Here is a 15,021-nt window from a genome sequence, read left to right as displayed (position 1 = left end):
ATTTCCAAAATTACTCAGGTTAGATCTTTTCTTCTCCACTCCTCTCGGTGTGGTTAAGTCATTCATTTGTAGTACACCTAGGAACATTTGTTACTGTTTGTGTTCCACACAAGGCCCCCTTACACACCAAGGTTGGTTTTAGTTATTATTTAGAAGGTATGTGAAACATTATTACTGTAGTTCTGAGAGTCAGGGCTGTATGAAAAGGCATGCTCAGGAAAGGGTCCCTCATCTCTTGTATTTCCTTCCTGCCATTCCCACTCACCCCCTGTAGCTTACCAATATCATTAGTTCCTGGTTTACTCTGTATTTCTTTTTGCACGTATATGTAGATACACATATGTTTTCTTACACAGTGACTGTGATTTTTTTTTTAATACTGGGCAATTTGAATGCCATTTGGGGATTTCCGCTCTTCAGGGTGCTGTTCCTAATTGGTGTATTCTTACGGCTCGTGTATTAGAAAGCTAATGAAACTATTATATTCTTCCTTGAAAGATGATTTTGGGATCGTTTCTAGAATGAGAGTGAGAACATGAATTTTATTGGCCTCATTAACACTGAACTGTCTGTTCCTTAATAGGCTTGGTTTAAGAAAATTGTAACATAAAACAAGCAGTGTTTTTCCGGTTTTCTTTAACTCATTATATATATTTTTAGCAGGATATATACAAATTTTCTTTCCCCTTATTAATTGAATTTGAATTATTTCAAGTATCAGTGAGAGCCATTAGACTGTTGCATAAAATGTGTTGTTTTGCTCCTGGAAGTCTTGTAGAGTAGCTTCTCTTAAAATACTAAACAAAACCAAACATTTCCCAGAGTTGGTTTAAATAGTGCTATGGTGCATTTCATCAGGCACTCTTTTTCTTTTCATATACTCTGCAGGCATTTGGGCAGTCCTTCTCCATCCACCGGAAGGTTGCTGAGGATGGAGAGACTCGGGAGGAAACGCTTCTGCAAGAGTCTGCCTCGAAGGAAGCTTACTATCTGGGGAAGATCTTGGAGATGCAGAACGAGCTGAAACAGAGCCGGGCTGTGGTCACTAACGTTCAGGCAGAAAATGAGAGGCTCACGGCCGTCGTGCAGGATCTGAAGGAGGTAAACAGCCAACTCCCTGTGAGAGATTTGTCGGAGAGAGAAATAAGATAAAATTCTTTCTAGGAGAGAGGAATAAAACACATAAAGCACATAGTACTGATGCCGGTGATTTTTCATGTTTAGTGAAATGACAGCCTGTTCTGAGATGAGCTTTTCTCTTATTTAAGAATTAAAGTCTACTTATTGAGTAGTTGGGAATTAGCCTTGCTATTTCTGCAAAGGTTTTAAAAAAATATTGTGATATTAGCCCCTTTGTCTCCCTTTAGCCTGTTTTAATAAAAGGTGGAGAAGAAGCTGGCCGTGATGCTCTGTGTCGACACTAATTCAAAATGACAGTCGTGTTAGCTCAGGACTCTTCTCACCGGGGAATGAGACCCCAAGGGAGTTTCTCTGGGGTTCTAGAGTCTGAGATGGAGTGCCACAAACTATTTTTCTGGCTGTAGAGAAGGCAGCAGATTACAGTTCGTATGAATTAGGTGGGGGAGCCTTCCTCAGTTCTGGACCTTCTGGACTCCCTCTTCCCCTTCAGCTTTTCCATGGCAGCGTCACGTGCCAGATCATTTTCAGAGTGGTGGAGTCATTCTTGGAGGGATGATACTGGGAAGAGCTTCATCCAGCAAAGCTTTTTAAGAGCATTTTTGGAAACTTCATAATAAGCCATTCACTCCATTTTTGAGTGTGAAAGCTCTAGAAGAGGTACAGCTATATCCTCTCACTCTTAAACCAGTGTAGCAGGGAATGAAGAGTCAAGTGGGCTTCTCAACGGAGTGTTTTACTAATACAAAAGGGTAGAATGAAAGAATTGTTAAATATTGTGAAATATGGGAGAAATAATACACTGATATTTTCTCCTAAAATTAGTGACGTTTTACAAGTAGAGCTTTCTTATTATGAGATGTAAATTTCCCTAAATTTGTTGGCATTTAATCAACGATTTACATTTACACATCTCCATATTACAATGAACAAAATGCATATTACAGTAAGGTTTCTGTTTTACCTAGTTCATTCTCTTCGGACATGCCCAAGAATAGTACTATGACTTCTAGACACCAAGAAAGAACCAGCCAAGTGGAAGTTCGTGCTGGGTACTGAGAAGAACACGAGACAGTTTTGAAGATATCCTGTCCCCTTTCCCTCCAGTGGAAGTGAATGTTAAAAACAAAGCTCCTCGTTAGTTCTTTATTTGATGCATCTAGAAGTGTTGGGTTTGGGCTATCTCTTGCTTACCCTTTGGGGTACAGAACCTGCTCCTCCTAAGGAGTTGTCATTCACCCTTTCAGCCCCAGACTTCCCTGTGAGACAGGTGTCCACTACAGAAGTGGACCCAAGGTCATGTAGTGCTACAGGCTACCCTCCTGGATCAAGTGAGTCCCTGAACATCCACCAGGGGCTCGGTGGAGCAGCAGGTTCATGTGACAAGTTGGCAGATGCAATGCGACACAGGCAACATGAGGGTCATGGGCACACACAGGCAGGTGGTTTGTGGAGAATACCTGTGGCCAATGAGTCATGTGGTCTTGATTGCTAATTAGATGGATCCTCTGAAAGCCACACATCCTTACTGTGCACAGCAGCGAGCGCTGAGGAACCAGTGGTGAGGGTTGGAGAAGGGGGGAGAACCCGCAGATGTTTCTCTGTTGAGGCATTACCGAGTGTGATTGACTAAGCATCCTCACTACAAGTCGCACTCGAGTGGAGTTTCCAAGGAGTAGATTTATAGCAGGAGCCGGTACTTAAGAGGGAGGTTAAACGTTATGAGTGAATTAAAGGAGCAAAGAAAAAAATTTTGAGGAGCCATTCATTCAGATCATCAGAGTCACTTAGAGAATGCATCAAAACATGCCCCCTAGCCGCACTCTCAGGAGCCTGATTCTGGAGGTCTTGGTGGAATCCAATTATTTGCATTTCTTACAGGTTCACAGCAGGTGACGCTGTGGCTGCTGCTCTGGAGACCATATTTTAAGAACCACTAATTTAACCTTTTTGTCTGGCCCAAAGTTAGGAAAGGGAGTATCATGCAGCTCACAATTTGGGGAATTGCTGAATGAATTACTGGGTCATAATCCTCTATTTCTATACATTTTCAATAGTTGATTTGCCGTAAGAGAATAACTTGCTACAACCAAATTAATGTATTTTTCAATCTAAAATATACATAAGGCAATCTAGCCTATGAGTATATTCATTCAGGTTTATTAGTTAATTAAAAGAGCAAAAAAACCCCAGGGTTTTTTTCTGGTCATCTAAAGTGTGCCAATTTATTGGTATATTTGGTATATTTGTTGGTGTTCTTTCTGATGGGCTGGAAGCTACTGGTATTATTATACCCAGAGGCCTGCAGGTTTTCATCCATGCCTCATGTGTTCAAGCACCTAGTAAAATTATTAGCATTTAGAGCTGAGTCCATTTGTAAAAGGAGAAAAGGAATAAATTCTATTTTTTGGTGTATTGATACAGACTTTTTTATTGAGGCATAATTGATAAACAATATATTAGTTTCAGGTATACAGCATAATGATTGATATTTCTACAATGATTGATACAAGGTAATGATTTGATATTTATATTGCAAAATGGTCACCACAATAGGTCTAGTTAATGTCACCTTACATAGTTAAAAAAATTTGTTTTCATGTGATGAAAAAATCTGTTAAGATTTGTTCTGTTAGCAAATATATAATACTGTATTATTAATTATAGTCACCATACTATACATCATATCCCCCTGACATTTATTTTCTAACTGGGAGTTTGTATTGGTATAGACTTTTGATGTCTGCTGTTAAATTGAAACCTCAGATTTGTTATTATTGTAGGCTTAATTTTATTTTATTTTTTATTTTTGTATTCTGAGCACTGAGTGATGCATATGATTGGAAGAGAGATCATAAAACAAAAATATCATGACCTGATGGGCCATTGGAAATATACAAGGATAACCAACACAAAATGTAGAAAATCATCAGCTTGACAGGTGCTGTGCGAATTTAATTAATGGAATCACTTTGATTTACTGGAAGTAACTTATTTACTCATTTATTTACTCATCTTTTATTTCAGTAGGATTGTTGGTACTGGCCAAGGGGTGTGTGTGTGTGTGTGTGTGTGTGTGTGTGTGTGTGGAAATGTCACATGTGTATTATGGAAGCTTTACACATATATTTGTATACATGTGTATTCCAAGGTCAAATTCTCTTCCATATATGGTAGGCATAGGATAATGTAGTGGAAAAAACAGAACATTTTCTGAACTAGGTATTAGAAAATTAATATTCTAGGGGCACCTGGGTGCCTCAGTTGGTTAAGTGTCCAACTTCAGCTCAGGTCATGATCACACTGTTCATGGGTTCGAGCCCCACGTTGGGCTGTGTGCTGACGGCTAGTTCAAGAGCCTGGAGACTGCTTCCAATTCTGTATCTCCTTCTCTCTCTGACCCTGTCCTGCTCACGCTGTCTCTCTCTATCTTAGAAATAAATAAAACATTAAAAAAAAGAAAATTAATATTCTAGTCTCAGCTCTGCTAAAAGTTTTATAATTATATTCATGGTATTTGTAGAAACTTATTTAAGTATACAGTGAATATAGTACATATTAAACATAAACTGTTATCATTAATAATTTTCTGTATTCTCCATAAAAACATTGTTGAAGACAGCCCTTATTATGTTGATCCATATTCTTAGGTCAACGAAACATCAGATAAATATCTCTTTGAATTTATTACCTTGAAAATTCTTTCTGTTCAGATATGACTCAGGCAATAGGAATTACAGTATGCTTTTTGTTTCTGCTTTGCTCGTTAAGAAGCTCCAGGACTATGTTTAACTGTAAAAACTCAGATTTTCATGTAATCCTTCTCATTTTTGTCAGCCCTCTTGTATATGTGTCTTTAACTGCTTTATTTAATTTTTTGAAGTATAGAGAGCATAAAGAAAAAACATCACCCCAGCTAAAGAACCAAACTAGGAGTTAATCATATGGGCCAGTAATAGAAAAGGGGGGAAAATACCCTTGGGTTGGTTGCCTTGACCAGCATCATTTTGGTGAGAGCTTAAAGAGAACAGATTACTATAGTGCCTATGCAGATATTTAGTAAACAAATTTGATTTTCATTTTTCTCTCTAACCTATAGGTGTAAAGTGTAGAAGATAGTCTAAATAGGTTTATTTGAACAATATTTATTGAACACTTACTTTGTATTAAAGTAAAATCCACATTGATAAAATCATAAAACAGGATAATGAAACTTTTAATAATACCAAATACTCTCCATTGTTAAGGTAAGTCAGAATTTACTGCAATATTTTACGAAGCATCCAATACAATTTTACCAGTATTCCTAACCAGAATTAGTATACATACGTGAAAGAAAGATGTCATGGGAGATAGACCCCTACAGGTAGAATGCAGTAGATTGGAGTGATAAAATGGATTGTTGACCCTAATAGAGGTTAAGCCTTTACTTTAAAGTGCAGATAACTTAACATTGACTGCCAGACAATGTGTCAGGCACCGTTCTAAATTCTTTACATGGATTAACTTGCTGAATCTTTATAACACCCTATTGAGGTAGATTCTATTATTATACCATTTCATTTTTCTGACAGGGCACATAAATCACCGAGATGTCACATAACTTGTCCAAAGCACATGAGTAATAAGTGACAAGCCAGGATCGGAACTCGGAAAGTCGCTCTCCTCTAGACTCTGTCTGTCATATCACTACACTGACAAGAACCCAAGTTTCCCTACCCTGAGTCTTGCCTCACGCTAATGAAATTTCTAGCAAAATATATGAAGCTTTAGTACATTATCTAAATTTGTAACTTACTGGAATATTATTATTAGCCTCTTGGGATGTGGCCATTTTATATATTTTTTCTTTTCTTTTTTTCTTTTTAAATTTACATCCAAATTGGTTGGCATATTGTGCAATAATGATCTCAGGAGTAGATGCCAGTGACTTATCCCCTATGTATAACACTCAGCACTCATCCCAACAAGTGTCCTCCCTAATGCCCCTTCCCCATTTAGCCTGTCCCCACACCCACAACCCCTCCAGCAACCTTCAGTTTGTTCTCCGTAATTAAGGGTCTCTTATGCTTTGTCCCCCTCCTTGTTTTTGTATTATTTTTGCTTCCCTTCCCTTATATTCATGTGTTTTATATCTTAAATTCCTCATATGTGTGAAGTCATATGATCTTTGTCTTTCTCTAATTTTACTTAGCATAATAGCCTCTAGTTCTATCCACGTCATTGCAAATGGAAAGATTTTATTCTTTTTGATTGCTGAGTAATACGCCATTGTGTATATACATATATACACACACATATATGTATATGTATATGTGTATATATTATATGTATATATATACACATACACACACCACATCTTCTTTATCCATTCATCTGTTGATGGACATTTGGACTCTTTCCATAATTTGGCTATTGTTGATAGCACCGCTGTAAACATTGGGTGCATGTGCCTCTTTGAAACAGCACACCTATATCCCTTGGATAAATACCTAGTAGTGCAATTGCTGGGTCATAAGGTATTCTATTTTTAATTTTTTGAGGAACCTCCATATTGTTTCCCAGAGTGGCTGCACCAGTTTACATTCCCACCAGCCATGCAAAAGAGATTCTTTTTCTCCACATCCTCGCCAACATCTGTTGTTGCCTAAATTGTTAACTTTAGCCATTCTGACTGGTGTGAAGTGGTATCTCATTGTGTGTTGTTGAGTGATGTTGAGCATTTTTTCATGTTAGCCATCTGGATGTCTTTTTTGAGGAAGTGTTTATTCATGTCTTCTGCCCATTTCTTCACTGATTGTTTTTTGGGTGTTGAGTTTGATAAGTTATTTATAGATTTTGGACACAAACCCTTTATCTGATATCGTTTGCAAATATCTTCTCCCGTTCCATTGGTGCCTTTTAGTTTTATTGACTGTTTTGTTCACTATGCAGCAGCTTTTTATCTTGATGAGGTCCCAGTAGTTCATCATTGCTTTTGTTTCCCTTGCCTCCAGACATGTTGAGTAAGAAGTTGCTGTGACCGAGGTCAAAGAGGTTTTTGCCTGCTTTCCCCTCTAGGATTTTGATTGCTTCCTGTCTAGGTTTTTCATCCATTTTGAGCTTATTTTTGTGTATGGTGTAAGAAACTGGTCCAGGTTCATTTTTCTGTATGTTGTTGTCCAGTTTTCCCAGCACCATTTGCTGAAGAGACTATCTTTATTCTATTGGATATTCTTTCCTGCTTTGTCAAAGATTAGTTGGCCATACTTTTGTGGGTCCATTTCTGGATTCTCTATTCTGTTCCATTGGTCTGTGTCTGTTTTTGTGCCAGTACCATACTGTCTGGATGATTACAGATTTGTAATACATCTTATAGTCCAAGATTGTGATGCCCCCAACTTCGGTTTTCTTCTTCAGGATTGCTTTGGCTACTGGGGGTCTTTTTTGGTTCCATACAAAATTTAAGATAGTTTGTTCTAGCTCTGTGAAGAATGCTGGTATTATTTTGATAGAGATTGCATTGAATATGTAGATTGCTTTGGGTAGTATCGGCATTTTAAAAACATTTGTTCATCCAACCCAGGAGCATGTAATATTTTTCCATTTTTCTGTGTCTTCTTCAATTTCTTTCATAAGTTTTCTATAGTTTTCAGTGTATAGATTTTTAATCTCTTTGGTTAGGTTTATTCCTAGGTATTTTTTGGTTTTTGATGTGCCATTTTATTTATTAAAAGCTGCTTAATCCATATGATGTTTATTACATTTGAAGCTCTACTATTTTCCTTTATTGTAATACACAACCAAATTTCATAGTATACCAGAAGCTTCATTTCCAGAAACCTATGATGCAAACATTTTAGGAATACATCTAATCCACCATAAGGAATATATGTCTACCAACCTTTAGGGCAGGAAGGCTCTTAGTGATTATTTGGTAAAGACTACTCCTAGTTCAACAATTCTTTCTCCATTATCTCTAAATGGTCAATGTAGCCTTTACTTAGATATTTCTAGCATTATGGAGAAGATAAACTGTGAGTCCTTGCAAGGAAGGGACTCTGTTCTGTCTGTCATTTATCTTTGAATCCCCAGCACCCAGAAGTGTCTTGCCAAAAGCAGACATTCAAAAATGTTTGTTGACTTGAATTGAAAGAACATGCTTTGGAAGTTATACACTCCTAGGTTTGAATTCCAGCTGGACCACTTACCAACTATGTGGTATTGAAGAATTACTTTTGTTCTCAAAGCTTCACTTCCTTACTTCCGACATGGAGTTGATAATACTAATGTATAGGTCCTGTGCAAAATGCCCGGAGTTGCTAAATTATTGTTTATTCCCTGTCTTACAACTCCTTTACAAGGCTGTGCGTCCTGTTGCTTGGCAGCTCTAATTGTTAAACTGCTCTTTTTATTAAATGAACAGTTGACTCCCTGTAATTTTCACCATCTGGCTACGTTTCTAGCCTCTGGATTTACAAAGAATATATATATTTTCTAGTTTCCTATTCCACTTGACAATTTTAGCCTATGCCCAACAGCTTCAAATATTTGCAAAGAACTATTTTGTCCTCTCTTTTTCAGACTAAACATATCTAGATCCATTAGCACTTCCTAATGCGACCTGGTTTCAGGTTGCCTTACCTTCTTATTAGACTAACTTCCAGTGTCTCTTAAGAGTATGTGTCTGCTTTTTAAAAACATGATACTATTGAGTGTCTTTACCCCTGTCATATATACTTGAATTTTGAATCATTGGACCTAGATTTTGAGTTTCTCATCTTAGTGTTTTAATGTTTTTGGGTTTTCAGTCATACATTCATTCACTCAACAAAATTCTCTAAAGTGCTTACTATGAGCCAGATGCTTGGGAAACATCAATGAACAAGTATATTTAATAATGAGTGGTTGTTTTCAATGTTAAAATAACTAAATGTGTTTAGAAACTATTTCCTTCTACTTTTCACTATCTGTGGAAATAGAGTAAGCTGTTGTTAGACAATATATATGAATGTTTGTGCCCCCACCCCACCCCAAACATTCATATGTTGAAAACTAATTTCCAGTGTGATAGTATTTGGGGATGAGGTTTTTAGAAATGATAGGTCATGAGGGTGGAGCCCTTATGAATAGGATTAGTGACCTTATAAAAGAGACCTCCCGAGCCCCTTCCACCATGTTAGGACACCGTGAGAAGAAGCCCATCTCTGAACCAGGAGGCAGGCCCTAACTTGACACTGAACCTGCCTGTGCCTTGATCTTGCACTTCCCAGGCTCCAGAACTGTGCAAAAAAATGTTTGTTGTTTAAGCCACCCAGTCTATGATATTTTGTTGTAGCTCCCTAAATGGAGCTATATGGGACAACATATAACATTTTATGTTTTATACTCATCATCTTAGTCTCTCATTAAAACTACAAATATGTGGTACTTGCTGAGACTAAGTGAAAAACATCATCTAAACAGCCAGATCAGATGTCATGGACCTGAGCCACTAAGCACATGTTCACTTTATTCTAGGGAGAGCCCTTCAGCCACTCTTTAAAAATTGATTTGCTTGTTTTATAAATAGGTGCTTTGGTAATGGGGTAGAATTTTCAACCAGGAAATCTGAGTTTGTGTCTTAACTATTTTACCAGTTGTGTGAATACTTTTCATTTCCATGCAAGCACTATAATAACTCCTGTCCTGTTACCCATGATTTTTAGGAGGATAAAATATTTTCATGAAAATGCTTTATAAGAAATAAAGACTGTTATTTATTGTTTCAGGGTTTGGTAATCAGACTTACTCACACATAACAAGACAGAAACAATAAACTAGAAAGATGTATTGAAGTATCAGGTGAGGCTGCCACAGCTTCTGATAATAGCACGAATAATGCCTGACATCCTGATACCAAAAGAGGAAACACCGGATATTTTAAAACCAGTAGGTTGAAAGAGGTGAGCTGTCTAGGTGCTCTTACTATCAGTGTAAACAGCCTTTCATACTGGGCTCGTTCTTAAAAGGGTCACTGTGTTACTAGCACAACATCAAATGTGCTTACATATGACCCAAGTGATGGGGACAAGATTATTTAATCGACATATCCAATAAATAACAAAGATCTTTTATAGTCTCTGATGTTGGTCATTGGGAGCTGTGTTTATACATAGTTGAATGAACTCGACAGTTCCAACTAAATGATAATTTTACCATTCTGTAAAGATAGGGCTTGGGTATAGTCAGAAAGCTATTTCCCTGGCGTGTCCCGTTTTCTCCCCTGCTCCCCACACTTGTTGGGAATGGACCTCACACCTCTCTGAAATGATGCAAAACCCCAGGCAGTGAAGACTTATCAGTTTTAATTGGTTTAAATAACTAATAACAATATCATAGCTAACATTTTGAGAGCTTACCATATGCCAAGCGTGGTATAAGCACTTTACCCTCATCATCTCATATAATTCTCTCAACAGACTTACCAGGCATGCACTGTTTCTCTCTGCTTTCTATCTTTGCCCGCCTTTACTTGTGAGGCAAAGAGAGGCTAAACAGCTTGTCTAGTAAGTAGTCAAGATGGCCTAAACAATCTGACTCTAGAGCCGCCGCTCTGAATGTTAGTGCCTGCTATTGGTTCATTAATTCCACCAGAGAGAGCTATATTTCTTTTGGTCAAAAGTTCTTTCTAGGCGCACCTGGGTGGCTCAGTTGGTAAGTGTCGGACTTTGACTCAAGTCATGATCTCACAGTCCGTGAGTTCAAGCCGCCATTGGGCTCTGTGCTGACAGCTTGGAGCTTGGATCCTGGAGACTGCTTTGGATTCTGTGTCTCCCTCTCTTTCTGCCCTTTCTCCATTCACACTCTGTCCCACTCTCTGTGTCTCAAAAATAAATAAACATTAAAAAAAAATTTTAAGTTCTTTCCAATGCTTGCTAAGCTACTGTAAACAAATATCCCTATTAACGTTATTAGGAATTTGAAAGCAAAGTTTAACAATATATAGGCAATTCACCTTTGAATAATTGTGATTTGATTGTGCCTTTTGGGAAAATAAGTTACATGAGTGGATTTGTTTGTACGATTAATTTAAAATTATAAGCTCATAGGGGCGCTTGGGTGGCTTAGTCGGTTAAGCATCCGACTTTCGCTTAGGTCATGATCTCGCGGTTCGTGGGTTCGAGCCCCGCGTCGGGCTCTGTGCTGACTGCCAGCTCAGAGCCTGGAGCCTGTTTCAGTCTGTGACTCCCTCTCTCTCTGACCCTCCCCTGCTCACGCTGTCTCTCTCTCTCTCTCCTAGAAATAAATAAAACATTTAAAAAAATAAAAAAAAATTATAAGCTCATAGAATGTTTTTTTTGGAGGGGGGTGTACGATTCTATGAATTATACCACATAAATAGATTCAGGTAGCCACAGCCAGTCAAGATGCAGAAAACAGTTTCATTGCTCCAGAAACCTCCCCTGTGCTGGGCAACTGCTTTGTGGTCATACCCTCTCCCACTCAATTTCTGATAACCAGTCATCTGTTCTCAATCACTATAGTTTTGTCTTTTCAAGAATGTCGTGTAAAGGGATTCCTATGGCATGTAACCTCTTTGAGTTTCAGTCTTTTCTCTCAGCATAATGTCTATGAGATTCATCTAAATTTTTACATATATCAATAAGTGTTCCTTTTTATTGTGGAATAGGATCCCACTGTATGGGTATACTGTAGTTTGTTTTTTTAAATCAGTTTGCTTATTGAAGAACATTTGGGTTGTTTTCAGATTTCGGCAGTTACAGAGCTATCATGTGTGGAAGTTTTTTATATTTATAAAAAATTTTATATTTTTGTATGGATGTAAGTTTTCATTTCTATAGGACAAATAACTGGGAAGGTGGAAATTCTTGGTCAGATGGTAAGTGTGTGTTTAACTTTTCGTATGTGTGCTGCCGAAGCGAGCACATTGTGTGTTTAACTTTTCCAGAGCAGCCTTACCATGTTGCGTTTCTGCTAGCAATGTGTTAAAAGTTCTAATTTCCCTTCATCCTTTCCAGCACTTGATATTATTAGTATTTTTTTAATGTTAGCCATTCTGATAGGTATGTAGTAATATCTCATCATAATTTTGTTTTCATTTCACTAATGGCTAATAGTATTGAATACCTTTTCATGTGCTTATTTGCCCTCCATAATCTCCTTGGTAAAGCTTCTGTTTGAGACTTTTTCCCATTTATTAATTGTGTTATTTCTTTTCATAGGTAAGTTTTGAGAATTCTTTGTATATTCTGGATATAAGACTTTTGCAGATGTTTTGTCCTAGTATTTGGCTTGTCATTTCATTCTCTCTAATTTTTTGCAAGGCACTATTTTTGTCATTTTTATAAAGTCTAACATATAAAATAACGGGAGATGGGGAGTGGGTGGAATGAGTTAAGGGGGGGTCGGAAGGTACAAATTTCTGGTTTCTAATGAGGATGTAATATATAGCATGAGGATGTAATAATATAGCATGGCAAGTATAGTTAATAATACTATATTGCATAGTTGAAGGTTGCTAAGAGAGTAGATTTTTTTTTCTTTCTTAATGTCACTTTATTCCTATTTGGTATATATATAGATAAGCCGAAAAATGATTTTTTTAATATCAATTTTTTTCTTAATGTCATTTTATTCCTATTTGGTATATTTAGAGATGAACTAAAATTGATTTTTTTAATATCAGTTTTTTTTCTTAAGGTCACTCTGTTCCTATTTGGTATATATATATATATGAGCCAAAATTGATTTTTTTATTATCAATTTATTGATAATAAACAACTATTCAGTTGTTGCCTGCTTCCAGACCTCAACAGATGGCAAAGTTCCTATGATCATCTGATAAGTCTTGGGTCCTGAGTGAGCAGTGCTCTTGGTCATGGAGTAGATAAACATAGAGCAGGTTCTGTGTCTGTGTCTACTCAGGGCTCACAGCTAACAAGAGCATAGATCTTAAAAGTACTCATCACACACAAAAAGTTCTGTAACTATGTACAGTGACAAATGCCAATTATATTTACTGTGGTGATCATTTCCCAGTGTATACAAATATTGAATCATTGTGTTATATATCTGAAACTAATGTAATGTCATGTGTCAATTACACCTCAATAATAGTAGTAAATTTTATGTATTATGTTTTTTGATATCAAATTGAAGAATACTCTGGGGTGCCTGTATGGCTCAGTCAGTTGAGCATTTGACTTTTGATTTCAGCTCAGGTAATCTCACAGTTGTGAGATTGAGCCCTGTGTTGGGCTCTGCATTGGGTGTGGAGCCTGCTTGAGATTCTCTCTTTCCTTCTCTCTCTCTGCCCCTCCCCTGGTCTCTCTTTCTCAAAAACAAAACAAAACAAAACAAAAAGAAACAACTTTTCTATCCCCAAGTCATGAAGATTTTCTCTTATATATTTTTCTCAAAGCTTTATAGCTTTAAATTTAGACCTGTGATCCCTTTGAGTTAATTTTTATATAAAGTATGAAGTTTATGATGAGGTTCATTTTTTTGCATATAAATATCTGATTGTCCCACCATCATTTGTTAAAAAGACTATTTTTATTACATTGAATTGCCTTTATACCTCTCAAAATTAATTGGCCATATTTAACTGGGTCTATTTCTAGACTCTCTATTCTCTTCTGTTAGTTTATATGTCTATCCCTTTGCTAATACTACACCGTCATGATGAAGTTATAGTGGCTAACAGAAAGCCAGATCATGAAGGGTCTTATAGACCATTGAAAGGATTTGGCTTTTGCTTTGAGCGAAATGGGGAATTATTGCAAAGTGTTGAGCAAAGGAGTGACATGACTTTAATGAAGCAAGGATAAGAGTAGGACATTTTTGCAGTCAACCAGATGTAAGAAGATGGTGGTTTTGGCCAGAATGATAGGTGGAGGTGGTGAAAAGAGGTCATATTCTGAATATATTTTGAGACTGGGGCCAACGTGACTTTTTAATGGGTCAGTTGTAGAGACTAAGAAATAAGAAGGGGAAATGTTGACTCCAGTTGAAGGTTTTAGCTTGACCAACTTGAAAAATGTTATCAGTTGAGATGGGGAAAGCATCAGGTGAAACAAGTTTTAGGAGGGAAGATCAAAACTTAAGTTTTAGACATGTTGAATTTAAAATTCTGATTAGACCACCAAGTATAGCATATGGATGGGTGGTGGGAAATGAGGGCCTAGCGTTTGGGGGAGAGATTTAGGGGCAGAAGTGTAAGTTGTGAAATTATTAGCAGATACATTCTATTTAAGGCACATGAGTGAGATCACCAAGACTGGATATGTAGATAGACAAGGAAGAGGCCCAGGAACTGATCCCTAGTCCACTTTAGCACTGAGAGGTTGGGGACAAGAAGGGAAACTAGCAAAAAAGATTAATAGTGGGGTAGAAAGAAAATAAAGACAGAATGATTCCTGGAAGCCAATGAAGAAAGTGCTATCTATAAAGGTAGTTATCAAAAGTGCAAATGCTGTGGGGCTCCTGGGTGGCTCATTCAGTTAAGCGTCTGACTTCAGTTCATTCAGGTCATGATCTCACGGCTTATAAGTTCCAGCCCCATGTCTGGCTCTGTGCTGACAGCTCACAGATCGGAGCCTGGAGCCTACTTCGGACTCTGTCTCCCTCTCTCTCTGCCACTCCTGCTTGTGCTCTGTCTCTCTCTCTCTCTCAAAAAAGAAAAAAATTTAAGTACAAATATTGCTAATAGGTCAAACAAGATAAGGAAACTAAATAGACCGTTGGGTTTAGCAACATGAGGTCATCAGTCAGTGAGAGAAGTTTCTGTGGAGTTGTGGAAGCAAAAGTCTGATTTAGAGTAGAGTTGAGAAAGAATAGAAGTAGAGGAATTGGAGAGAGAGAATAGAGGCAAATTTGTATGTGTGTGGGGGCTGAGGGTGG

General features: G+C 37.5%; 1 protein-coding gene across 7 annotated transcripts in view; it reads left to right on the top strand.

Moving 5' to 3' along the window:
- Positions 1-15,021, top strand: part of BICD1 (BICD cargo adaptor 1) — a 228,755-nt gene that overhangs the window by 98,705 nt on the left and 115,029 nt on the right. For all 7 annotated transcript variants that reach the window (XM_077774497.1, XM_077774495.1, XM_077774496.1 and 4 more), the window contains exon 2: positions 889-1,101. In XM_077774497.1, coding sequence (XP_077630623.1) covers positions 889-1,101 — 213 coding nt within the window. The remainder of the gene's footprint in view (positions 1-888; positions 1,102-15,021) is intronic.

Source organism: Crocuta crocuta, unplaced genomic scaffold (genome assembly GCF_008692635.1).
Source record: "Crocuta crocuta isolate KB4526 unplaced genomic scaffold, BGI_CrCroc_1.0 scaffold176, whole genome shotgun sequence".
Taxonomy (NCBI): Eukaryota; Metazoa; Chordata; class Mammalia; order Carnivora; family Hyaenidae; genus Crocuta; species Crocuta crocuta.
The sequence above is the reverse complement of the archived record's forward strand: the minus strand, read 5'-3'. Positions and strand labels throughout refer to the sequence as shown.